The sequence below is a fragment of the Myotis brandtii genome, unplaced genomic scaffold (genome assembly GCF_000412655.1).
Source record: "Myotis brandtii unplaced genomic scaffold, ASM41265v1 scaffold390, whole genome shotgun sequence".
NCBI classification, from domain to species: domain Eukaryota; kingdom Metazoa; phylum Chordata; class Mammalia; order Chiroptera; family Vespertilionidae; genus Myotis; species Myotis brandtii.
Genome location: NW_005364954.1, coordinates 1,024,180 through 1,050,810, shown reverse-complemented (window position 1 = coordinate 1,050,810; position 26,631 = coordinate 1,024,180). Strand labels below are relative to the sequence as shown.

General features: G+C 38.0%; 1 protein-coding gene across 3 annotated transcripts in view; it reads left to right on the top strand.

Moving 5' to 3' along the window:
• Positions 1-3,567: 3,567 nt before the first annotated feature.
• Positions 3,568-26,631, top strand: part of EFR3A (EFR3 homolog A) — a 45,936-nt gene continuing 22,872 nt past the window's right edge. Inside the window, exons 1-10 of one of the 3 annotated variants that reach the window (XM_014544992.1) lie at positions 3,568-3,709; positions 6,876-6,952; positions 9,538-9,665; positions 10,896-11,046; positions 15,504-15,625; positions 19,284-19,433; positions 20,096-20,233; positions 22,044-22,122; positions 23,609-23,744; positions 25,197-25,364. In XM_014544992.1, the coding sequence (XP_014400478.1) occupies positions 3,619-3,709; positions 6,876-6,952; positions 9,538-9,665; positions 10,896-11,046; positions 15,504-15,625; positions 19,284-19,433; positions 20,096-20,233; positions 22,044-22,122; positions 23,609-23,744; positions 25,197-25,364 (1,240 nt within the window). In that variant the 5' untranslated portion in view covers positions 3,568-3,618. The remainder of the gene's footprint in view (positions 3,710-6,875; positions 6,953-9,537; positions 9,666-10,895; positions 11,047-15,503; positions 15,626-19,283; positions 19,434-20,095; positions 20,234-22,043; positions 22,123-23,608; positions 23,745-25,196; positions 25,365-26,631) is intronic. The other 2 variants (XM_014544991.1, XM_005872784.2) reach the window with 2 other exon arrangements.

Genomic DNA, 26,631 nt, shown 5'->3' with positions numbered 1-26,631 from the left:
GTTTAATATTTGCAGTAATTTTTTTTCATATGATGATCCCAGAGGGCTTTTCACATGTGATCTTTCAGGAATATATTTCCTTGGTCAGATTATTCTACATTTTATTGCTCTTGTCCTTGTGTTACTCCAAGTAATATTTAATTTTTTCAGTTAAGTATGATATACACAGTAAAGTCAAGTCTAAGTCTAAGATCTATAAATTGATTTTCTAAGGAGGAGACTATCTAATACATATTATTGTATTAAAAATTGTAAGAGTGGGGAAGAAACAGATGTGGAATATAGACCAGACACCAGGTGACTCTGAATAAAGTGTTTCTTCTACAGACAGAAACTCAGAGTAGTTTCGAACAGTTGTGTATAGCCAGGAATTACAGTCCAGGGGGAAGACCATCCTTTAAGACAGAACTGGAGCTTTTATTCCCTTTATTGCCTTTGTTGCCATCCTCTTTTCCATAAAGCCTATGCGCCTGGGAATAAAGAACCAGCAGTGAAATTGAGAATGAATGGAGAGGAGGTATAGAATTACACGTGGAAAGAATCGGGTAATAGAACACTCCACTAATGGATTACAATCCCTTTAAAGGGAACACTTTCCTGAAGATAAGACTATTTTGTTCCTGTGTCTTTGACCCCCTATCTAATTAGTTACCAAACCCTTTTGATGCTAAGTTTGTGCCACCTCCCACGTTCCTTCCTTTCTAAGCTCTGGGTCATTAGAAAATGCATTTTGGCTTTTTTACGTGCCAAGTAAGTTAGAGATGCTTGGGTTGTTCCATCTGACTGTAATTCACTGTCCCAGCTTATCCTTATAGTTCAGTCTACTCATTCTTCAGGGGAGCCTTCAGCTCAGGCCCGTGTCCTCCCCAAAACCTCTCCATACTCGAGCTGCAGGTGCTTTCTCTCTGAACCGTGGCCCTTATAGCCTTGTGGTCCACTTGACATTGGACATTTCTTGTCCTCCTCTCTGAACTGTGGCCTTATGGCCGTGTGGTCCATTTGATATTGGACATCCCTTGTCTTTAAACATTGTCAAAATATTATTGTAAAAGTCAATTACTACACCTTTGCCTTTTCAAATAGATAGTTCCTTTTAAATCCCCTATAGTCCTTAGCACAGTGTCCTGTACACATGTGTTAAAGTACAGGAATAACACCATAGTACAGGCTTTATATATGTATATGGTATGTATACATATTTATATCTTCAGTACTTAATACTTGGGAGGGCTGTGTGTGAGTGGGACTGTAATATTCTAAATCCTTTTAATTGTGTGAAACGAATGTGTTGTTCTGGTACTAACTTTATAAGTAATTTGACTTTTAATTTTAACCTTGAAGGGAATATATGTGATGCAGACTCTTAAAAGGTTTTGTACACCACAAGCAAGAGTCTTGAAGTGATGAATTTTTAAAATCTAATAGAAAAAAAACAGCCTGTCTCTTTTCACCTTGATTATTGATTACCTCCAGGCCTAAAAATAAACCATTAATTGTTTAAACTAATTCAATTGACATTGTCATCTATACATTAGAGAAATCATATTGTTCTGGCATTTATTTAGTGGATAGTGTACTTTCTTTGTCATTATTTTGATTCTTATAGCACATATTAGAGCAGATATTAAATTCATTTTGTCTGTCAGTAAACTTTGGGTCTACATTCATTTAGTAAAGCAACATTTTTTTAAATAAGTGTCTGCTATATTTCAGACATACACAATAATGAATAAGATATGGGCTTTATGTTGGAGTGTCATGTTCTAGTGGTAAAGTCAGATATGTATATAAATAAGTACAATAAATTGTTACAAGTGCTATGGTAGAAATATACATAAAGGACTAAAACCCAGTAATCACAGCTATTCCTATTTAAAAGTATGAAATTTAATGAGCCCTAAATATGTCAATGAATTCCTAATCCATTATGATTTAGAATTAATTAAGGTGATATAATTGCTGTGTAGAAGGTATAGATACTGTTATGTTTTGCTCTTAAAGATCAACCTGCTCCAAAGCCATACAGTTGATTCCCATGCTGGGATCTAAGCATTCTTCAACTCCAGGGACAGTGTTAGCAAGTTATTTTTGATTTAGAGGATAGTTTTATACCAAGTACCCAGTACCATGGTGGTATTTAATAACAGAGGCATTGATAGATTAGTAACAGTTTAATATGCAGACATTAATATTTCCAGTTAAATTTAAATTATCACTGAATAATATAGTCAGTCAAAAGTGTAAGTAGCTTATTTTAAAAAGGGTCTTTATTAATTACCCAAACCCCCAAACTTACAGAATTGCATAGGAAAGCAAATGTCATCACAGACTAGAAGTACGTGCTGGTGGACTAGCCACTTACAGGTAAGCAGAATTCTTCCAGAACCTTTGTGTGCCCAGGTGCCTGATCCATACCATGAGGGTTTCTGTGCCATTCCTCGAATCCTGTTATGGATATGTTAGGACAGGTTGGAAATTAATTCTAAATCTTTCCATCAAAGGAGGGTGTTAGAGGCGAGGGCTAGGGAACATTGGTGAGTCCACATGAAAGTGGTATTAGAGGAACTAGGAGGAAACTTGTCTTGGGGTGTTTAAAAAAGAAATGGTTAACAGGAGTATGCAAATTTTACTAAAAAGATATTAACCTGTTTTTTTATATATTTTTTTATTGATTTTTTTACAGAGAGGAAGGGAGAGGGATAGAGAGTTAGAAACATCGATGAGAGAGAAACATCGATCAGCTGCCTCCTGCACACTCCCCACTGGGGATGTGCCCGCAACCAAGGTACATGCCCTTGACCGGAATCGAACCTGGGACCCTTGAGTCTGCAGGCCGATGCTCTATCCACTGAGCCAAACCAGTCAGGGCAACCTGTTTTAAGTGAATTCTACATTATAGGAAATTTTTATTTTAATTTAGAACTCATAACCCTGAGAAGCAGGTAGAAGGATTTTCCTGTTTATTGAACAGCTTGCCCCATAAGCCTGGCACTTTTGGAGGATCATAATTTTTCTCTTTCCAACCCTGTCCCAGTTCCATTTTCTCATAGCTTAGTTATTCCACTTGAGACTTCGTGTTTCTCCTCCCAAGTGTATCATTAGCAGGGTTCTGAATTCCACATGCTCCGGAAGTATAGTGGGCTACCTTCTTTATATGCTGGGATTAAATGTAAAGGAAGAATTCATGTTGCTCATACTTGCCAGTTGCTTCAGGCTTTTGGTGATGTGTTTAGCCTGGTTTTTTCCTTGGAAAAGAGAATATTGGGAAGAGGTCAAAAGTAGAAAGAGGAGGGATTAAAGGAATGCTTTAAGGAAAACAGTTTTAAGTACTTTTATTTTCTTATTTGAACTTTATGAAAATCTGCTTTTCTTCAACTAGCTGTACGAATGCTTGCATGAGAGCCTGTTGACGCTGTTGGGCCCTGCCAGCAGAATTTGATAAGGATATTATCAAGTTCTCGATAGCTTTACATTTGATGTCAGTAACAAGCTGGATGAGCTCCATTACGCTAGTGCCCTCTGCTAATCAATTACAAGTAAAGTGAGCTCGGCGCTGCCTGCGCAGTAGGTGGAAGGACCTGGGGCAGGAAGATCGGCTAGAAAGCCGCCTCCGACAGCATGAGAGACTACGTCCCGGTCCCTGCGGCCGACCTCGAAAAGCCTTACGAGCTGACTCCGACCAGGGAGTCCACCGCATTCCTGTGCCTGAGTAGGTCCAGTGATTTCCTTGTCGTTCTGCTTGTGATGCCTCTATGTTCAGCATTCTCTTATTTTAAGTAGTCGATAGTTATTTCTTGTGTGATTACTGTCATAGTCATTATAACCTTATCTTCAATATGGTCTCATTTTATAGAAACTCAAGTAAATGGCTATTTTAAACCTGGTTTTATTTCTCTGTAGTTGGTAGTTTTTCAGTTATGCTAAGTGGTCAAGAAGGTGTTTTTGTTTGTTTGTTTGGGGTCCTGTGGGGGAACTTGATGTGATCTTTATTGCGCAGAAGTGCATTCCTCATCTGTTGGACACATTCCTGCAGCCTGTTCATTGGCCATGGAATGCGGAATGCTCAGATGTTTAAAGGGATTTAGAAGTTGTTCAGTACTTGAATGTCATGTGGCAATGACCCTTTGAAGTCATCAGATAGGCTGGAATCTCAGCTCCTTTCCTTGCCAACTGTGATGGGACAGATGGTGCCCCTGAGCCTCTCTCCTCATTCACCGGAGGAGAGTGACCACCCAGCGAGAATGAGCACAGCAAATGAATAATGTGGTAGGTGCCTAGGCTAGCACTGCACACATCCTGTCCAGGAGTGGCAGGTACCCCCTGTGCTGACGTTATGGAAGCTTTTGTGAATCACCTGTGAAATTGGTTGAGTTTTAGATGGTTGCTTTACAGCAAAGGTTTTGCCATTGTTGGGAATACTGTCTCAAGGGCCTCAAATACCTGTTAGGCTTCTCTTACTGCACTACCACGAATAGCTAGCCTTTTATTGACTGCTTACTGTATGTTACACCCTTCATAAGAACGTCACATTTAATTGTATTTAATTTCCCAATAAATATGAAAAATGCATGGTTATACCTATGTAACTACTGTGGAAATGCACAAGAAGAGAAAGTAACCCGCCCACCCCAGGTCTGTCTGTCTTTCTCCAGGGTCCAAGCCCTTTAACCCCATGCTGCCTATTTGGCATTTTGACTTTTTATTCAGCTGTCTCCCTCAGTAGACCTAAGATTTCTGAAAGTAGGAATTGGATAATGTGTGTATCCCAAGTTCAGATTTTTTGAGGCCTCTTTAAACTAAGTGCAATATATAATATCAGAAAGTGTCAGTGTGACTGACACTTCATAGCGTATTAAGAATCCTTAACTACTGAGCATAATGTAACTACCATCCTGATGGGAAACTGGGAGCCCTGAGACCTGTTTTAGCTCCTTTGCTATGACAGCAATTTGAATTTACTGTTTGGCCTCACATAAGTGTTCGCAAAGTGTCTATTTTCACTTTCTTACCAGACTATAAGCTCCTTTCACTGTAGCAGTACGTGGGCTAGTGCTCAGTGCCCTGCAATAAGTTTGGTTTTAAGTTATTTCAGTGTGTTGACATTTATCTGAAGTATATTTGTGTTACGTATAATGAACACAGAGACCTGACTTGCTTATTTGGCTGTTACCCTTGATTTTCTTGGTAATAATCAGACCTGTGTTTTGATTTTGGACTCTAAAAAGAGTGCAGGTGTTTTTGGTGTTAGTTAATATGAAAAAAAAAAATCCCCCTAATGGATTCTTTGGCATTTGTTTTTTCTTCTACTAAAGTAAAAAGCATCCTAAACAATGGATAGCATTTTATATTACTAGCCTAAGTATAGACTACTGAGTTATTCACTGGTTTTTTTTTAATAGCAGATTATAAACTCCTCAGGGGCAAGGAGCTTGTGTCTTTCATACTTCCTTGTATCTTTGGCATCTAGCATGATACCACATAGTAGGTGCAAATGACATATTGGGCAGTTGATTGATTTGACCACTAATATCTACTGTGTTGTGGAAAGAGCCTGGGCTTGTAGAGTTAGACATTGGGTTCTCACCCAGCCACTGCTGTTGAGTGAGTTACGTGGTCAGTTCTGCTGCAATTATAATACCTCACCAGTTTGTGAGTATGTTAAATAACGTATGCATTATTTATGTGTGTAAATTTGTGCATGTATGTTTTGTGATTCCTAAAGATGCTGTATGCATCTTAACTGTCCTGCTTTCATCATTTCTTTTCATGGCTTCACTCTACTGCAAATCTGGACCAGTCTTACTTGTTTGGCCTGTGCTGGGCACTCGGTTGACGTTGGGTATTGACTGCATGCAGGAATGATGCATACTTCATGAGCAAAGAGAGATCTGGACAAGTCTCCTGCATAACGTTACTTGATAAGAGAGTAGCAGATGTCTGCTTAGATCCGAGTTCTTTTAACGTGTTGCTCAAGTGTTCTCTCATCCCATACTTTGGTTTTTAAATACATACAAGTGCCCACTTATACAGTGACACATATACCCCAGTTTCATCAATTATGAGAATAAATTTATAATGGTTCAAGACCAATATTCCTATGAAGTTATAAGTTTGCAGAACAAGAAAACTGATCCTTCCCACTTACATAGTTCTTCCAGAGAGCTGATGTGCCTTACCCGGGGCCATGTTGGAACTTGAGTTAAAGAATTGGAATGAGCCCAGGGCTTCTAGATCCAGACCCATTGCTCCTTCCAAGACATCAACAACAGAATATGTACAGCAGCCTGTGAGGATTTTAAAAAATTCCTGGACTTACCTTGAGCTTGTTTTCCCATCTATTGGTAGTTCCTTATATGATCATTGTGTAGATACAAGTATTCACTGTTTTCACCAGCTGTACTAGGAGTGAACTGTCATTTTAAGACCACTGTGGCTGGAGCTGAGTGGATTGGTCAGGCAGGGGTGGTGGGGGGTGGGGGATTCTGGAGTGTAGGGGATGTGAAGAGTAGTATGAGATGAGATCTGAGAAGGGGTAAAGGAGATACAAATTATGTTGTTGCTTTATAGGATGAAGTTGGCAGGTGTGTGTGTGTGTACATTTACACACATGCCCCAAAACAATTTGGTCTGGAACTTTGGAATAACTCATTAGTATATTCATCTTGACCTGGTGTCTTTGGAGAGGGAAGAAGAAATTTAACCTTTTCATTTCTTAATCAGTAATTGAATCTGCGTACTGTTTTTTTTTGTTTGTGGCATTTTAAACTTTCCCCCTTCATTTTAAATAACCCATTAAAATGCAGAAGCTTAGTTTCTGAGTCCATTTACAATATGAATAACCCCTGTACTTTGTGCTTTTATTCTCTTTTGAACAGGAGTGTGTTGCTGCTGTTCTGCTTTGCGTCCTCGCTACAAACGCCTGGTGGACAACATATTCCCTGAAGACCCGAAAGTAATTTGATCTACATCTGCTGATCCTTCTCTTTGCTGGCCCATCCTTCCCCTGCTGACCCCTCTCAGGGGTCCCTAATTTCGTTTTCCTACTTTTACTCCTGAATCTCACCATGCACACTACTATTTTATACTTCTCCTTCTTTTGCTTTAAAATGACCTATGCTTGCTTGTCTAATTTTCAGATCCTTCTCATAGATTAGGCATGAATTTGGAATAGTGGATAGATGATGTTCTTTGTCTCTATAGTTCCTGAATTTAAGTAATACTCATCAAAATTTTATGAACTGGTGCCAGAGTATTTGTATGAAATGCTAAGACTATAACTGTGAACACAGACATGGCTCTCTGCTCTCACCACACTCCTAGACAAGTAAATTGGCAATTACAATATGGCATGAAAGAGAAAGGAAGCACAGGAGGGTGCTGCTGGAGTGGGTTGGAATGGCATCTGATTTGGGTTTGGGAGAAGAAAGGCCTGAAGGAAATGAAGCAAAGATTCAAAGAATAAATAGAGTTGGCCACACAGTTTTTAGAAGAGAATTGAGATGTAAAGTAAGAACCCTCCAGGCAGAGTTTGTCCTCCTTTTACTGAAATTCTTGTAAATTTTTTATAAAAGTCACTTTACTGTGGAAGATTACTGGTTTCAAGGCACCTGGGTTTAGTTTAAATTTTCCAAGACTTCTTTAGTCTTATGTTAATGGACATGAATAAAAATTGTTAACATGTGTTTGATTTCCAGAATTTGCTTTATTTTAAAATGTAGCCAACTATAGAAACCTTTTGGCTATCTATCTTAACATTAATTTATATATCTTAAAATGTAGCCAACTATAGAAACCTTTTGGCTATCTTAACATTAATTTATATATATCAAGCTATATCTCATTTTTAGTCAAATCTAATGTAAACATCCAGCTATTTAGAGGAGGCTAATCAATTAAATGCCATGGGCTGCCAGATATTTTGCATAATATGTGGCATATAAAAAACCCTAAGATGTGGTTCCTGCCTTTAAGGAGCTTTCCATCCATTGGTTTAGACCAAAACAGACTGAATATTAAATCACAGTGCATAAATCAGCAAGTGAAAATGTTACGTGAAGCAGGTGGTATTGTTTCCCATAAAGCAGGTGGTATCAGTGGGTTGGAATCTCTGGGAAGCATTCTCCGAGAAATGAGACTTTCTGAGCTCTGAGGGATGTACACCATCTGGAGAAGTCGAGGTTAGTCTCTTTGTTGCAAGTGATGGGCCATGTGAGAGAAAAGGCCTGGGAAAACAAGAGAGAGGTACATTTGGGATCAAGAACCTTCAAATTGTAGAGTGTTGGGTGGTAATCATGTTGAGCACAATTTCTGATTTGAAATTCCAGAAGTGTTATTTAATGGACTGAATATTCAGATCATTTCTCTCAGTAGTCTGAGACAAATGGTTACTAAAGATGAGGTGGAGGCCAGATCTAGAGGAATGGGATTGACAGGCAGGCTGTCTACTTTATGCACTTTCACTTGTGGGTGGTGAGGGAGCTTTGAAAACTTGACCATGGGAATGATGACAGGTAACTTAGAGAATGATTACAGAAAGAATATTTACCAAGTATTTAGATAAGATTTATTTAAATAGCAATTTGTAGAGGAAAATTAAAAAAGGTTTACATGAACCTTGCATAGCTCAGTTGACCACCTTTCTTAATTTTAACTTATTAAACAAAAAAAAAATCTTCTCTATCCAAAATGGATCAGATAGTAGGTGCCCAGGCACGGAGGGCTTCAGTCATAGTCCCTGCCTTTAAAAAGCTCTCTAGTGAGGGGCAGATAACCACCCATTTCTTAAAATTAGTAGCAGTGTGATCAGTGTCTCATTGTGCAGTAGAAATTATAAATAGTACTTATTTCATAAGGACCTCATGAGGATTAAATGAATTAACACAATTCTTTGCTCATGTTGATTCCTGGTGTCCATCACAAGTTAGCACCTGATTAGCATTTGTTTAAGATTGAAAAACTGATGTGACAAAGCATGATAGTAGAGATGAGTGTAAGGGTAAGTGCCATGACCTACAAGAACATGTGGGAGGAACATACATGCTGATTCATGGCGAGAAAAGCAGGGCAGTGGTCAGTGGAGAGGGAAGGTCATGAAGCATCTTTTTGCAAATGATGGGAATACCCTATATCTTGTTTGTTACTGGGGGTTCCATGGATGTATACAGCTGTCATATTTCAAATGATATATACATGGGTGCAGATTATTGTATATAAATTATTCCTCATTAAAATTAGTAAGGGGTAAAAAAAGTGGATGAGATGCAGTCATGTTAAATGATGATGTGTTAGAGTAATTCATTGCTTATGAAGGTATATTTCAGTGCTTTGTCTAAATGGGGCATTTCTTTAACTTCTTTAAATTCTGTGTATCTAAAATGGTGAATATTAGCATTAAGAAAGCTATGTCCAGAAAGGTTCAGCATAAATATGGCTTAGTCACCAATCCAGAAAGGGGAAATGTGCAGCAAGCAATACTTAGAAATAAAAAAAATAAGCATGAAAACATAGATAACCTGTTTAACTTGTTATTTTTTTTAGGATGGCCTTGTTAAAGCTGACATGGAAAAATTGACATTTTATGCTGTATCTGCTCCAGAGAAACTGGATCGAATTGGTTCTTACCTGGCAGAAAGGTTGAGCAGGGATGTTGTCAGACATCGTTCTGGGTAAGGAAAGTCATTGCTGCTAATATCGTGTCTTGGAAAATTCTCCCCAGGTTACATCATCCTTTAAATTATTTTGCCATCTAGTCAGGCAAAAGTGATAGGTAGATGATAAGACACTGTAATACCACACTAGGAAATGTGTAATACCATATAGATGCTGCAGCTTTTATTACTTTCCTGGTGCTCAGATTTTAAGAATAAACTCATGTTAGTTAATGGAGTCGCCTTTAGCTGAAGCGTCCATTAATTTCTGAGACTTTTTAATGGTAATAGTAGAAATTGACTCCCTTACTCTGTTAGTCTGATAGAGTAATTTAAAAACCAGTGTCTAAATTGAAAACAAAGAGAAAGATCCTGTTAACCAACTGATTTGTGTAACACAGTTTCAGTTTTACCTGTCAGAAGAGTAATGAGAGAACTGTGGTAGGCTTGGGTACTAAGGTTCAGAAGTTGAAAGCATGCTGATTTGAAATGGTGGGTGGTGTCCAACTACCTATAAGTAAGTTCTACCACCTTAATCCATTCTCTGGGTGTGAATAGTGATAACCTGGATAATGGGAGTAACTACTTTCCCATATTGTCATTCTGTGATCCTGGTTTTTAGGGTACTCCATTCCCCAAGTGATTATTGGCTTTCTCCACTTCCAAATTGTTACCATGCAGAACATTTTTGGGTGTCTTGATACAATAGTTTTATAGTTGATTGTTGAAGCAAAGTTTACTAAAGTCTGAATTTTAATTTTTAGTCGAAGCTTTAAAATTCAGTGAATTGTAAGGTAACACATATGGGACATTTCCTTAACTGTTGTTGCTGATAATTTTTTTATGTATTCACGTTTACAAATATAAATAGATTATGTTGGAAATTTAGGCACATTGCTTATGATATTTATGGTTACAAAGAAATATGGTTAAAAATCTGGAAAACAAAATGTCCTGTTTGCAGAGACAAATATACGCAAAGGTCCTGTTAAAGAAGCTGTGGCAGAGTTCTGGTCAGAAGGAGGAAATGCAGGCGTGCTGGCTGGTTTTCCTGTCCCTCAGCATGAGGGCTGTTTCATAACCTAAGGCCATCAGTGCTGTGAAAAGGAAGATTTCCCCTAGAAACTACTGAATTTGCCCTGCTGTGTTTTGTGCATTTGAATAAACTCATTTTAATTTTTCCAGTGAAAAGCACTTAGCTTTAAGACAGCTAGAAAGGCTTTGACATTGTTTCTCTCTTACGCGTAGGTATGTCTTAATTGCTATGGAGGCATTGGACCAGCTTCTCATGGCTTGCCATTCTCAAAGCATCAAGCCATTTGTAGAAAGCTTCCTTCATATGGTAGCAAAGCTGCTGGAATCAGGGGAACCAAAGCTTCAAGTTCTTGGAACAAACTCTGTGAGTAAAACCGTTGGCTTAACTGATTTTAAATTTAATTAGCATATTCAGAATTAATCTCTCTGAGAACATCTTCGCCTTAGAAAGGCACAGGCTCTGGTCAGGGCCTTTGGCACCAGTACAGTTGCAGACGATGAGATCCCTTTGTCTCTAGCTTTGCTGTTGCTCCTTGCGAAATCTGTGATATCAGCCCATCGTGAGGCAACAGAAGATGAGTTGGCCATCAAAGTAAGGGAGTATTTCCCCAGGCTTTCTCACATGACTTCTGAATTATTGCTGCTCACCACACTCATTTTCTTCTATCCTAAACCAGAGCTTGTTAAGCATATGTGGGGTTGGGGAAGGCATATCTGAAAAGGAAAATAAAATATAGGGATAATCTTTCTTGTCTTTAGTTTTATTACATAACTAGAGGCCTGGTGCACGAAATTCGTGCAGGGGGTATGGGGGCGGTGCCTCAGCCCAACCTACACCCTCTCCAATCCAGGAGCCCTCAGTGGATGTCCTACTGATAGCTTAGGCCTGCTCCCCATGGTTCTCTGCTGTCTGCAGGGCCTGCTTGGCCACTCCTGGGTCACTGCAGCAACGGCCCTGCTCTCAGCAGCCGCCTCCGGGACTGGAGGACTCCAGCGGGGCTGAGAGGACTGGGCACCGCCATCTTTTTGTGTTGGAGTGACGGTTAATTTGCATATTACTCTTTTATTAGATAGGATGTTCAGTCTTTCAGTTCCACCTTCATCTCTGAGGAAGCTTTCAGGCATTCAGCCAATCTATATGTTCTCATCCAGGTTTTTATCAGCAACTAATAGATGAGGAATTGAAGCTAAAAACTTGTCCAAATACCCAGTGAAGTAATGCTGTGTGTAGCTGGGATTCAGTGTTGGGAATTTCATTGCTGCTGCCTTTTATTGTACCTTTTGAAACATAATCTAATTCTCCAATTAAATTTTTAAGTGAAAATTAGGACTTATTTTTTTATGAGGAAGCTTTCAGGCATTCAGCCAATCTATATGTTCCCATCCAGGTTTTTATCAACTAATAGACGAATTGAAGCTAAAAACTTGTCCAAAGACCCATTGAAGTAATGCTGTGTATAGCTGGGATTCAGTGTCGGGAATTTCATTGCTGCTGTCTTTTATTGTACCTTTTGAAACATAATCTAATTCTCCAATTTTTAAGTGAAAACTAGGGATTATTTTTTTGTTGAGTATATACTATGTGCAAGGCATTTTGCTAACTTTTGTTTGCTTCTTATTTGAACCTCTCAACTGTGTAAGTTAAATATTCCATTTCACAGGTCACACATTATGTTAGCAAATCCAGGTTCCAAATCTAGAGCCATCTAACAGTCTGTTCATAATCTCTGCACTGTACTGTGCCTCATTTTCCTCCACCCTCCATCTGAGAAGTGTATTATAGCGCAGAGCATATGGGTTTGGAGTTGGTTAGGGAGCTCCCAGAGCTGCAGGAATTAGAAGGCTTCTCTATGAAGTTGGGAAGGAGATGGGTTTGTGCCTTCCCCTGGAGGGAGCTGTTGTTTTCAACCTGCTCGTTATGCTCAAGGGCAACAGGGCCTGCTTCTGGAATGATCACACAGACCACACCATTATTTGGGGCTCCAGTAGATTAAAAGAGAATAAAGTTTCCCTCCTTCTAAAAGTTTTTGTAGAAAAACTTTGCCCATTTTAGTGGGCAAATTTTTATTTCTGATTAAATAGGGAGCTCCCAGAGCTGCAGGAATTAGAAGGCTTCTCCATGAAGTCAGTAAGGAGATGGGCTTGTGCCTTCCCCTGGAGGGAGCTACTGCTTTAAACCCGCTTGTTATGCTCAGGGGCAACAGGGGCTGCTTCTGGAATGATCACACAGACCACACCATTATTGGGGGCTCCAGTAGATTAAAAGAGAATAAAGTTTCCCTCCTTCTAAAAGTTTTTGTAGAACTTTTAACATTTTAGTGGCCAAATTTTTATTTCTGATTAAATTTTTCTAATTTTAAAAGTAATGTAAATTTATTGTAGCAAATTTGGATTAATGTTTTTATTGATTTCAGAGAGGAAGGGAGAGGTGGGAGAGAGAGATAGAAACATGCCCCATATTGGGGATCGAGCTGAAATCCGGGCACGTACCCTGACCAGGAATCTAACCGTGACCTCCTGGTTCATAGGTTGATGCTCAACCACTGAGCCAAGCCAGCCAGGCTGGAAAATTCTTAGAAAATGTAAAAGAGTAAACAAATTAAAGACACCTGTAATTCAGGAGTAATCCTGTATATTTATTCTTAAAATACGTATTAGAAAATGAGGAACATATTGCGATGCTCAACCACTGAGCCATGCCAGCCAGGCTGGACAATTCTTAGAAAATGTAAAAGTGTAAACAAATTAAAGACACCTGTAATTCCAGTATTCAGGAGTAATCCTTTATATTTATTCTTAAAATACATATTAGAAAATGAGGAACATATTATGTATAGACTTTTGTGTGTATGTTTTTCATATATGTTTTTAAAGCATTTCTCATGTCATTTAAGGTTTATTTTTATGAAAAGCATAAATATTTGGTTTAATATTTTCCAAAATTATTCATATGGTTAGTGTACAGTGTGGGAATATTGAAAGTGGAGTCCAACTCTAGGACTGTAATGCCAGTTTCACTATTTACTATGTCACTGTGGGCAAATGATTTCACCTCTGAATTTCAGTGTTCTGATCTGTAAAATGGGGATAAACGACACATTCTTTTCAGTGTCATTGGAGTAATTAAAAAGAACCTGTGAAAACACCTAGCTCAGTGTATATGATACAGAAGGTAATGAACTTCAGTTCAATCTCAAGCAAGTGTATTATTTGTGTCTTTTTTCTAGATAATGTGAATCATCTAAGAGTATAATTTAAAAGGGATGACAGCTCTGGCTGAATTAATTTAAAATATTTTTGGTATCACAATTTCATTCTTTAAAATTTATCTATGCTATTTCAGTTTTGTTTCTTGGAAAGTATCAGTAAACTTGGTTGAATAATCCTTTTGGATATAGCCTTGTATAGCCAGCAGTCTAGAGCCTGGCAGGTGTTTACATATCTATTTAAAGTTGCAAGTAAATCAATAGTTTATTGCTGTAGGCTATTTAGTGTACAGAATTAATAAATCCCCAAATGAGAAGAGATGGTGCATATTAAGGAATCTTAGGGCCAGGCCTGTGGTTCATGTAGGTATTTAAAATTTTCTAGACATGGATATTTCTTTCTTTTTTTTTCTTAATCTTTAGAAAGGAGGTAGAATGAATTCTGTCCATCTCAGTATTTTTCTCCTTTTCTGAGTTTATGTTTCTTTCAGTTTATGTCCCCTTTTCCTTGTATATTTGTATAAAGATTATTCATTCATGTGTTGTGTATAGAAAGCTGTCCAGAAAGATTTCCTACTCACAATTAAGAAACAAAATTCCCTTAGGTTTGGGCCTGAGAGGACATCGCTGAAGCCAGCTCCCAGGAAATGTAGGCGAGCTTCAGAACAAGACCTTTCCTTCTAGACTTGCAGGGGTCAGAAAAAGTTGCAAGTAAATCAATAGTTTATTGCTGTAGGCTGTTTAGTGTCCAGAATTTAAAAATCCCCAAATGAATAAGGAAGCTAATGAGAAGAGATGGTGCTATTAAGGAATCTTAGGGCCAGGCCTATGATTCATGTAGGTATTTAAAATTTTCTAGACATGGATATTTCCTTTTTTTTTTTTAATCTTTAGAAAGGAGGTAGAATGAATTCTACCCATCTCAGTATTTTTCTCCTCTACTGAGTTTATGTTTCTTTCAGTTTATGTCCCCCTTTTCCTTGTCCTATAGTTGTATAAAGGTTATTCACTCATGTGTTGTGTATAGAAAGCTGTCCAGGAAGATTTCCTACTCACAATTAAGAAATAAAATTCCCTTAGGTTGGGCCTGAGAGGACATCTCTGAAGCCAGCTCCCAAGAAGTGTAGGCGAGCTTCAGAGCAAGGCCTTTCCTTCTAGACTTGCAGGGGTGGGAACCTTTTCTTGCCAAAGGCCATTTGGATGTTTATAACATCATTTGCGGGCCATACAGAATTATCCACTTAAAAACTAGCCTGCTATATTGGGTCAGACTTTTCATTAACTCACCCCTGATGCCTTGGCAGGGCCAGACCAAATGATTTTGTGGGCCTTATGCAGCCCAAGGGCTGGACGTTCCCCACCCTGTTCTAGAGAGTCAGCTTATTCATTCAGAAGGAACTGGATTAGCAGGTTATAATAATATATATAATGCTATAGCCTTGATTTTCTAAAGTTCTTTGTTCAAAAATTCTTTTTGTATATGTATGTGGTATTTATGGTAAGTGCTTCTTATTTGGACATTGCTTGTTAATGTGACAAGTAATAAATGAAAGTAAATGTGTTTGGTCCACTTTCAAAAAGGTGGTAACATATTTATATTGTTTATTTTCTTTAGTTTGTCAAATTTGCAAATATTGAAGAAGACACGCCATCCTATCACAGACGTTATGACTTCTTTGTATCTCGCTTCAGTGCCATGTGTCATTCCTGCCATAGTGATCCAGATGTACGAACAGAGTATGTATTGTTTAACTTTATAATTTAAAGGCATAGCGCGATTTATTAATGAGTACCATGCTTATATATTACATAATAATTACTAAAGGAAACGTGAAAATACATGCTTTGTTCCTGAAGTACAACTTCTTACTGTTAGAAGAACTGACTGAAGTAGCAAAATTGAGCATGGTTTCTTAACTCATCGCAAATAAAGTTCAGTCTTTACTACTGTAACCCCCAGTGTCAGAGTCTGTCATCCTATCTTTCTTCCTCCTTATACTCTAACCCAGCCACTTCTGGAACACACCAGGCACACTTTTCCCAGGCCTTTGGACTGAGCGGTCTCTGTAGAATAACTCCCAGGCACCCTTCTTACCTCACTTTGTTCAGATTTCTGCATGTCGCCTTATCATGAGAGTCCTGTCCTGGCCACCTTTTATTTGTTAAATATTAACCCTCCCATCCCATCTCAGTTACTCTGTCTTCTGCTCTTCTGTGGACTCTGAACTCCAGGAGGGCCACAGCTTTATTTTGAGAACTGCTGTATCACTGACACTTTGAATTGTGCCGGGCGCATAGTGGCCTCTCAGTAAGTGCCTTTTGAATGAATGCATAGATTGAATGGTATGTTACTAGTCATTGTCAATCTCAGGTTCTCATAACAACTAATTTGAGCATTTTAAAACATTTTTCCTAAATACAACCTAGTAATAATCTGGAATCAAATACTTATCTCCAAACACAGCCTATACATAGGCTGAAAGTTAAGAATTAAAAATCAAAATTACCCTGGTAAATAAAGTAATTTGAGCTTTTCCATAATACACTAGACAGAAAGAAACTAACCTGAATTCATAGTTATGTGGGGCCAGTTTAGCAAGATTTAGCATGCTTTGTAATTTTTACTTTTCTTTCAAAATAAATTAGGGAATGTGCAGAAATACAACTAACTAGCTTTTAGTGTGTAACCTACAGTGTTGGTTTACACAAGCAAAAGCAAGTATAAAAGTTATTTTAACTTGGGAGAAAGAAAGCTGAGAGATTTCAGATAGATTTGTTTCTGTCTGAGGTGCTGTTAGTATAATTTTTCCTCAAGGCCATTTAGACTCCTGATGTTCTTCCTTTATTATGAGGGTAAAACCTTAGAAATGTAAAGATAACTGTAACTATCTTGTAATAATTAATTTCCTATGTCTCCCAGTCACCACTAAAATATCTTTTTTTATCCCTAAAGGAGGTTAAAAGTGTTTTATAAAACTGTTCCCTGTTTTCAGGGGCTGACATTAAAATGTTAATGGGGCAAAAAAGTATAAAAATTAGCTAAAGAAAATGGCATTTTTTTAAAGATTATAACAATTTTGCTTTCTTTTAAAATACAGAAATGATCCATAATGTAGTGTTTTTTTCAGTTTAGTATTATAAGGATTAATAAACTGCACATAGACATTTCTTAAATTTTGGTTGAGGTGAGTTTCACATATAAACCAGTGTAGGTGAAAAGTGTTGATGAGATCCATAAAATTAATGAAAGGATGCATTTAAGAAATTCAAAATTTTATTACATTATCTTATTTTTAAGTATGTAGCGCCCCCTACTGAAAGATATTGTCTTTTGAACATTTTCATGTAACAATTTTCATTAATGTTTACAAAAAGAAGCTTGACATTTTCTATACACAAGTGAGAGGCCTTGTAGTACTTTTTTCTGACTGGATGTTTTTCTAGTATTTTGTGATAATTGAAATTCCAAAATGACAACATTTCATTTGCAGTCCCTGTAAAACAAATGAGTAAACTAAAATGCTTTGCCATACTTAGCTGGCTAGATTTTTCCTGCTCTGCCTCAAGTAAAAGCTCTTTTGGTTTTCTTCAGGGATATTTGTATTCCTCTTTAGGTTTTAGCTGCGATACTTATTATCAATCCCTTTAATTTAGCAAAACCCAACCAGATAGAACTCAGGGCCTCTGCGGTGGGAAATGGGAAATGGGTCTGATAACGGTTAAGATTTTCTTAAAATATTTGTCTTGCAGGAGCAGTTCCCACATGTAAAGTCATGCATCACAGTCTTAAACTCTCATTTCCTGAGCAACCTTCAGCTGTGGTAGAAATAATCATTATCATCACAGTGCTTAACTAACACTTACTGAGTGCTTACTCCGGGCCAATTTGTATTGACTGAGCACTTTACATGAATTAATTTATTCAAACCTTAATTCATTCAAACATTCCTATGCTTTAGGTAAGACAGTTGGTCTTGTTTACTGATAAGGAAACTATAAAATTTCTTTGAGGTCATGACTAGAATATGTTGGTTAGACCAGATACTAGACCTGAATTGGATGCCAGCTGGGTAGCTGTAATAGCTATAGGTAGTTCCACTTCCCCCCGACAGAGGCAGCACACTCTGCTGTACTCTTTAGGCTACTGTGTCACAAGGCACCAGCCACCATTCTTGTGTCATCTTGTTTGCTCCACCTTGTCATCACCCAAGGAGTAGCAGTAGGTGCATAAAGCAGACACCGTGTAGTAACGTCAGGCTTGCCCACTTGTGATAGCCATAGAGTCTCTCACCCTTTATGTCTTAGGGAGCAGCATGAATAGACACAACTTCAAGACAGGCAGACTTTGTCTCTGGTCTCCCAGTTCACTTTCTCACCTGTTCAGCATTGTGTTACTGCCAGCTCCCATTCTCCATCTGCTCCCCCTGAAGGCCTGTGTCTTTTCCCCAGGGGTTTGGAAAGCAGTGCCACCCTCGTCCCATAGCTGCCATTCTCTAGCCCTTCTCGTAGGTGTTGGAAGACAGTGCTGGATAAGCTGACTACACCTTCAGTGGGGGATAGTTTGGTTGTAGTAAAAAAGAAAGTAAGCAGATTTGGCCAGAGGGAACATGTTTTAGGGCAAATAGGCTACCATGCTATTTTCTAGTCACTTCTTATTCTTGAACCTATGGATGTTTTTATATATGTAAGAGTGAGGAAGAGCTTGAGGAAGTTAGGGCTGTGGATCAGGATGGGAGGGTGGGCTGCATTGTCTCATTGAGGGATGAATTTTAAGTCACAGAAGCACATGATAATGTAAATGTCAGTACACACAGGTATATAGGGACGTATACATACGGCTAAGGTTGTCTGCACTCCCTGGTGATAGTTCTCACTTGTCAGACCTGTAAAGGAACCAGCCTGGCCCTGCAGTCTTCCATCCAGAAGGGCTCAGGGCGGGAAGAGCCTGTCCGGAGGAAGCATGGGAAAAGTCTGAGGAAGCACTCAGGGTGCTCAGAGAGAGTGAAATCCTGTTTTGCTCAGCTTCTGAGACGTGTAGGCAAGAAAGGGAGAGAATCTAGCTCATTGCTTTAAAGTATTATCATCCTCTTAGGAAACCTAATGCTTTTGATTGATTCTCTTACTGAAATTATATGTAGACTAGATATTACTGTATTTTACGGTCCTTTTAGACTTAAATGCTGACTTTTAAAAGATAGGACTGAAAGGAAGCCTCTTTTGGAGCTGCCTCATCTCTTTGTCCATCTTAAATTTCTGAGATTTTAATTTCTTAGACTTGTGTTGTTTTTATTTTATTGACTTGAGATAACAATATTTTGGGGGGATTCATTCTCTTAGCTAAAAAGCAGACTTGTTTAAATAACTTCTTTTCATGATTCAATTTTCTTTTTTATAGAATTCGAATTGCTGGAATCAGGGGTATTCAAGGTGTGGTTCGCAAAACAGTCAATGATGAACTTCGGGCTACCATTTGGGAACCTCAGCATATGGATAAAATTGTTCCATCCTTGCTGTTTAACATGCAGAAGATAGAAGAGGTCGACAGGTATTGAATAAGGGCATTAGGGCTGGGGCTGCGTTACCTTTGTGTGAATGTATGTGTGCTTGCTCGCTAGGCTAAGAAAGTTTTGTCTTTAGTATCATGTAAAAGTGGTCTGTAAACTTGAGTTTACTGGTAAATATGTGCCCTTTCTGTAAGATCTTTAGTATCATGTAAAAGTGGTCTGTAAACTTGAGTGAGTTTACTGGTAAATATGTGCCCTTTCTGAAAGATTATTTGCCTTTTGTGATCACACAGATTGTCACTCATACACTTCAAGTTTTATTTGTTTTAGAATAATTTTATGCTTTATTTGCAACTTATTATTGACCATCCAAATTGTTATTTGAATTACTATTACTTAAAGTTGCAAGTGTAAGAAATAGAAATTATAGCTAAACTTTTGTTATTCTTTAGAGATCCAGCATGCTTTTCATGGAGTTAGAAATAACCAAAATAATAATAATAATAATAATAATAATAATGATAGTAGCAGCTATTCAATAAAAAGGTTAAACTGTGTTTATTCCTTGCTCATTCTTTAAGATATTTGGGGATAAAAAGAAAGTGTCATTTTGCCATTTCTGAGAAGGAAAATCTGTTCTGTTTAACTTTAGACCAGAGTTAGAATTCTTACATTTGTGTTTATTATTTCTCTTTCCTTCCAGTCGCATAGGCCCTCCTTCTTCTCCCTCCGCAGCTGACAAAGAGGAGAATCCCGCTGTGCTGGCCGAAAACTGTCTCAGAGAGCTGCTGGGTCGAGCGACTTTTGGGAATATGAATAATGCTGTTAGACCAGTTTTTGCGTAAGTAGTTGGTATTTTCCTGGTTATTTGTGACTGTGCTGTATTCTGTGTTAACTTACTTACAGAGGACAATACCATTTCTTGTATGAGGGAGTTACTAATGGGACAGTGGAGCATTGTGGGAAGAGTGCAGGATTGAGTCACATACCACACGTTTGAGTTGGTCCAAAAGCTTCCCCAGCTTTTTCTCCTTAAAAGTGAAGTGCAGTCATGTGCTTGATGCCATGTGCATCATTTATCTTGAATTTCTGCCCACAGACCTGGAAATGCATACCCACGGTAAACTATTAAAACTAACAGCGTCTAAGCATCAGGTATCTCATTTTGTTAACCTCTGAGGTCGGGTCCTCCTATTGCCTGGCTTGTTTCCTGGCTTGCTTTCTGCTGTGGCTGGACTGCCCTAGGGCACACCCTGTGCTCTGAGGAAATTTCTTCTTGCCGCAGTGACTGAGTCAGAGCAGGAAGAGTAAATCTCTGATGGGTACTTGTATTCTCCCTCCGGCAAAACATGTTTGTGAGCTTTGAGGTTCTCCACATAGACACCGTCTTTCAAGCCCCTGTCAAGGCACTGGGTTCAACTCAATCTTCAGATGACAGAGCTACTGCTAATCTTCTGTGTCATTGCTGCACATTTTTGCAGGTCTTTCTTTTGTTAATTGTTTGCCTTGTTCTTTTCTCTTCCTGATTGTAAGAATGTGTTTATAGAATATGTAAAGCAGTCTAGAAGTAACATTGAGAAGTCTTTACTTAGGGGAAATACTTGGGATCTTAGTTATAAAAATATGTAAACCACAAAATTATATTAAAAATCAGAGATTCATTAGACTTTCAAAAGGATCTGCAATTTTCACCACCTTTCCCCCCTCCAAAATTACCATTTAAGGACTCTTATAAAAAATATACTAAGGAATAATCAATATCATGTCAAATATAACTAAAGGCAGATTTATTTTTTAATGTCCAGACATGCTGATTTAAGAATTCTAGTTTCTATCTTAATATTTTTATTAAGTATTTTTTTTTTTTTTACCAAAAAGTACAATGTAAAGCCTTAAAAATCTATAGAGCTAGCCTGGAAGGTAGAAATTACCCAATTAACTGTACTTGAATAACATGGAAGTGGGCTATATTCCATGTAGAGCTTGATGGACTTAAAACCCGATTCTGTGATGGTTAATTAATTAATGTTAATTAAATCATTAATTATGTATTAGCTGTTTAGATAATTAAATATTGAAAGTCCTCTGCAAGTAAGGTACCAGGTATTTTGGGGACTATATACCTGAATAAAACTGTCCTGGTCCTTAACAAACTTGATGGCTAATTGACATGCACTATAATGAAATACAATATATAGGTTATAAGAAAAGGCCAAAAAGTGCTCTAGTGGGTTAAAGCACAGAATTCAAGTTGATTTTGGGATGTTGGGGGTGTTTCTTTGGAGGTAGGCTTAGCTGGAGCAGTAGGTCTTCACAGGTTGAGATGCGTGAACAGAGGCAGAAAACAGGGTGGCTTCAGTGTATACTCAACTGTCCAGCTTCTTTCCTTTTTGTGGAGTTTGGAATGAGCAACTTTTCTTTCTTGCCAGCTCATATAAAAGTCTTATATATATTCTAGCCTTTTATTGTTGGTGTTTTATGAAAGAATTTGGCATTTGGGGAGAAATATATATCATATATCTGGAATTAGAACATTGACTTTCTTTTAGATAATTTTTTGATTGCAAAGATTTGCATGTTGTCAAGGATTCTAAAGGAAAATAAGTTTAATAAAAAAGGAATTATTAAAGTAATTTTCTTGTTAATTTCAGGCATTTAGATCATCACAAACTGTGGGATCCCAATGAATTTGCAGTTCACTGCTTTAAAATTATAATGTATTCCATTCAGGTAAGTAATTTTGGTTCTGTGTTGATAAACATTTTATCAGAGATATAAAACACTGTAGGACAGTGATTTTCAACCAGTGTACCACAGCACACTGGTGTTCCACAAGAATTGTTAAAACATGCAGTACCTGACTATTTAGTCAGGGGCACCAACCTCTTTTCCCTTAGATTGCCAAATTTTAAAAAACTACAACAGGCAACACAACAATAGCCTTTCAGTGTGAATGAATCAAAATGATACCTTTTTTCTTTTTAGTCAGAGTGGCAAAAACGTATTTGTTGGTATGCCACAGAATTTTAGTAATTAGTTTATGTGTGCCATGAGATGAAAAAGGTTGAAAATTGCTGCTATAAGATATAAAACCTGTTCTTAATTTAGTTGTCTCATTTATTTTTATTTACTACGTAATTGTTTTTCTTTGCCAGGATGGAAAGATATGTAATAAAAAGAATGAAATGATTAAATGATAGTGCTGTTATTGTGCATTTATTTAATACAATGTGCACTTATATTTCACTGATAAACTAGTATTGGAATTGATATTTGTGACCGCAGCGTGTAGCTGATAACAACGACCATCTATTGAGTATCTACTCCGCAGTAGTGCCTGTGTTACCTCCTAGTCTTTGTAGAAGCTGTGCGGGGACTCTCCTGTCTACTGCAGGGGACCCTTTGCCTTCCCTCCAAACCAGAGCAGACCAGTTAGCTCTCAATATAAGTGGGATTTTAGGTCAATTTTTACACCGTGTATGTTTTTAACATAAAAGTCATTAATTCAAAGGAGATAAGGTTGTAAGAAAACACAACTTTACTATTCGTCATACCAGGATTTATATCCTAGGTGTGCTGTTTACAAGACTTAACACTTTTTCAGACTTGCATCCCAATGTCAATTACAGTTATTGATCAAATTTATGTATATTGGTAAAATGTCTGTTGTAAATTGCAAATTTCATATCTTCTTAATTTAAATTTCATCAGGTACACATTGATAAGATTTTCATTTTGATAATGGCTCATGATTAGATGAAAGCTTTGTTTAGCATTGTTTGTGTTCACAATAAAAAGTAGTATTTATCTAGTTTGAATAGGAGAGAGGTACTATAAATGTCATGTCTGTTTGTCTTTTAACAACATTTTGTTCTGTTATCAAATTGTAAGAGTATGTAAGTGTTCTTTATGAAATTACAGAAAAATATAAAGAATAAAATATATAATTCTAGTCTTTTATACTTTTAAAAATCCAGATTGAATTTTATTAAACATAATATTTTGCAACTTACTTTTTTCACTCAGGGTATCATAAATATTTTCCAGTATCCCTATTTATTCTTTAAAAGGATGATTTTTAATGGCAACATATTGGTCTATGACATAAGTACTGGCTCCTGTAAGTGGACGTCTAAGTGTCACGTGGTCTTGTTATGAATTCTGCTGGGATGCATGTAACTGTTCATATGTCTTTGGGCTGTTTTTTTTCTTTCAGGCTCAGTATTCTCACCATGTGATCCAGGAGATTCTAGGGCACCTTGATGCACGTAAAAAAGATTCTCCACGGGTTCGAGCAGGTATTATTCAGGTTCTGTTAGAGGCTGTCGCCATTGCTGCCAAAGGTTCCATAGGTGAGTGCCAGCAGAAAAACAGAAACAAAGAAACCACTTCTGCCTTAATCTGTTCCAGAATGTTTCAGTCGATAGTGCAGTGTATGGAAAACCCTCTGAAAATATTTCTAATGTTTTTAAATGTGCTGTAATTTTTCTTAAAATTTTTGGTTCACATGATTATTCTCAGATTTCCTTAGTGTACAATTAACTAAGTATTTTTCCCTCAAATCAATCTCTCCTTCCCTTCCTCCTTTTTTCTAATAAAGATTTTTGGGTGCCAATTATATTATAAAGATTTGGGAGGATACAGATAAAAAAAACTTACAGTTTACTTGGAGTTAAACAACTCTACCTCGTACTGTAATGAAAGGCAGAATTGGATCACATGTAAGAAAATCAGGGTCAGAGGAGTGAGGGAAAATGGATTGGCAGGAGCAAATATTATGCAGCCTGTTTGGCTACAAGGTGTGGTGGCTTTCAAGTTCAGGTTGTGGCCAGATCACACATGCAGCTCTGCAGTTGATTGACACTCATTAAAGAGTTACTATAATCTTTGTCAGATAAGTGTTTTAGGATAATTCATCTGGCTGCAAAATGCAGGACATTAGAAATAACGGGTTGTCATCGTGGTAGGCATGAGGGAAGGGACTTGATGTCGATGGCAGCGATAGGAATGTCAAGTCAACAGGATTTCATAGCTGACTATAACGAAAAGGGACAGGGGACAGATGGTGATATTTTTACGTGTACGTGGTTAGAAGAATGGAAGGGTCTTTAACAAAATTAGTGGCATTAGGAGGAAAATCTGGTTATATTTTTTTGGTTCAAAATCAAAGTGGAAATACTCTACTGATACATTCTCACATTCATTCACTGTTAAATAAGAGTAGGCCTTTTGATTTGACTTCTCACTGCTTATCTTGTAACTTATCTCAAAGAGATGGAAGCAGGTTATATCATTGGGAAGTTATGTGTGGGGTGCTATGTGCTGGGCTCTGTACATCCCAAAAAGTGTTAGAATGTGGCTGTCTAGTAATTGAGGCAAATTCTTCCTTCTTCAGCTGCAACAGATGCAAAATAAATTTCCTATGCTACAACGAGCTATAATATCATAATTCTATGGATTCTGACCCAACAATCAAGTTAAATGTTGTCCCCATACACATTATTTTGAATGGACAAGATTAGATAGGTAGAAAGTTTTGAGAAATCTTTATAAATATATACACATTTCATGTGGGTTAGGCAGTGATTCAAATTGTGAGCTGCTTAGAGATGCCAGTTAATGTTTGTTGGAATAACTGGGCCTTTAGTTAGATACATCTCGTTTACTTTTTTAATGAACTGGTTCATAAATCAGTGAGTATATTCAGTTACTTAGAACATATCCAGAGATCTCTGGAGGAATTGGGAGTTGGCTGTGCGTGCACACTGGGAAGGTGTGTCTGCTCACCCCCGTGACCCCTGCAGGACCCACGGTGCTGGAGGTTTTCAACACGCTCTTGAAGCACCTGCGTCTCAGTGTGGAATTCGAAGCGAACGATGTCCACGGGGGATCGATGGGCAGCGTCAGCTTAAACTCAGCCTCCAAAGACAACGACGAGAAGATCGTGCAGAACGCCATCATCCAAACGATAGGTGAGTCCCTTTCCCTTTCCAGACGCCCCTGTGAAGCAGCAGGAAGAAGCTCTGCTTGAACAGTGGGTGTCAGTGTACGGCGAACTTAGCTCTTATTGTGACTCCTAAATTGATTTGCATTGTTTACGGATTCACAGTGATATTTTAAGATGGTCTGTCAAATCAGCTCATCTTGTTTTCACAAAGTCAATATAAATTGCTTTTGCAACTTCTAGTTAATTCAGTGTTACCGTTTTACTTTAGAATGTTTAATTTATAGTTTCTCAAGTATTTTATTATGAACGTATATACAACAGATTCGAGCAATATTTCTGTGACATAGCACATTCAGAAATAAAATGTGAAAATTAAAACATGACAGAATAAATGCAGTGCAGCCCAGAAAGTACGATTTCTGTGTAAACCACACTCCGGCTTCCTTGTTGAAGTTCTCAGTGCCCTGGCAGGTGGCAGGTGAGGTGCATATTCCTGGCTGTGGGCCCCGGGACGCGCTGCTGTAGCTTCAGCGCTGGAAGTTAGGAGGCTGCTGGCCACGTTCTTTCTTTTAAAATTACCAAAACGTAGCTCCCTGCGGTGTTTCTGGGGGTCATTGGCATTGTTATTCAGCAGTTCCAGTACAAGCAGTGGGTACAGAGAATGAGTCACTCTCAGGACTCTCCTCACAGTGGTCATGCTAGAGACTTTATGTCCCGGTGGTAACGACAGGCTCCCTGGGAACAGAAAGTCAGTGTCCAGTTTTGTAGGGTGATTAGAAACATTTCCAATTGGGTTCCTGAAAAGTTAAACGTACCTTATAAGGAGAAAGGAGAGAGTGATAATGACATAGGCCTCGTCTTAGGCTAACGTTAATATTAGCTGTGTAGTTTCTTGTTTGAGTTCTTAACCTCTCTTGTCCTCACGTCCACTAGACGAAGCTGAGGCTAATAATAGTAACTAGTCTCATAAGGTTGTTGTGAGGTCCAAATACAAAGGAGTTTATTTCCCCAGAAATATGTGTTCCTTAAGTGTTAGCTAGAATAATACATTTTATGCAGATTGAGTAATATTAAGATCATGAGATTTTTTATTGCTGAAGTATGTGATAATGGGAAATGGTTTTTAACTCATGTCCAATCAAAATCATGAGTAGAACAACTTGAGTTTGTATAAGTGGATTATTACTAACTCCAACTAGGGGCCCAGTGCACAAATTCGTGCACCTTGAAAGGAACTGTAGGCCGCGCACAAGGCTGCTGTGGGCACAGGGGGTGGGTCTCGGCCCATCTTA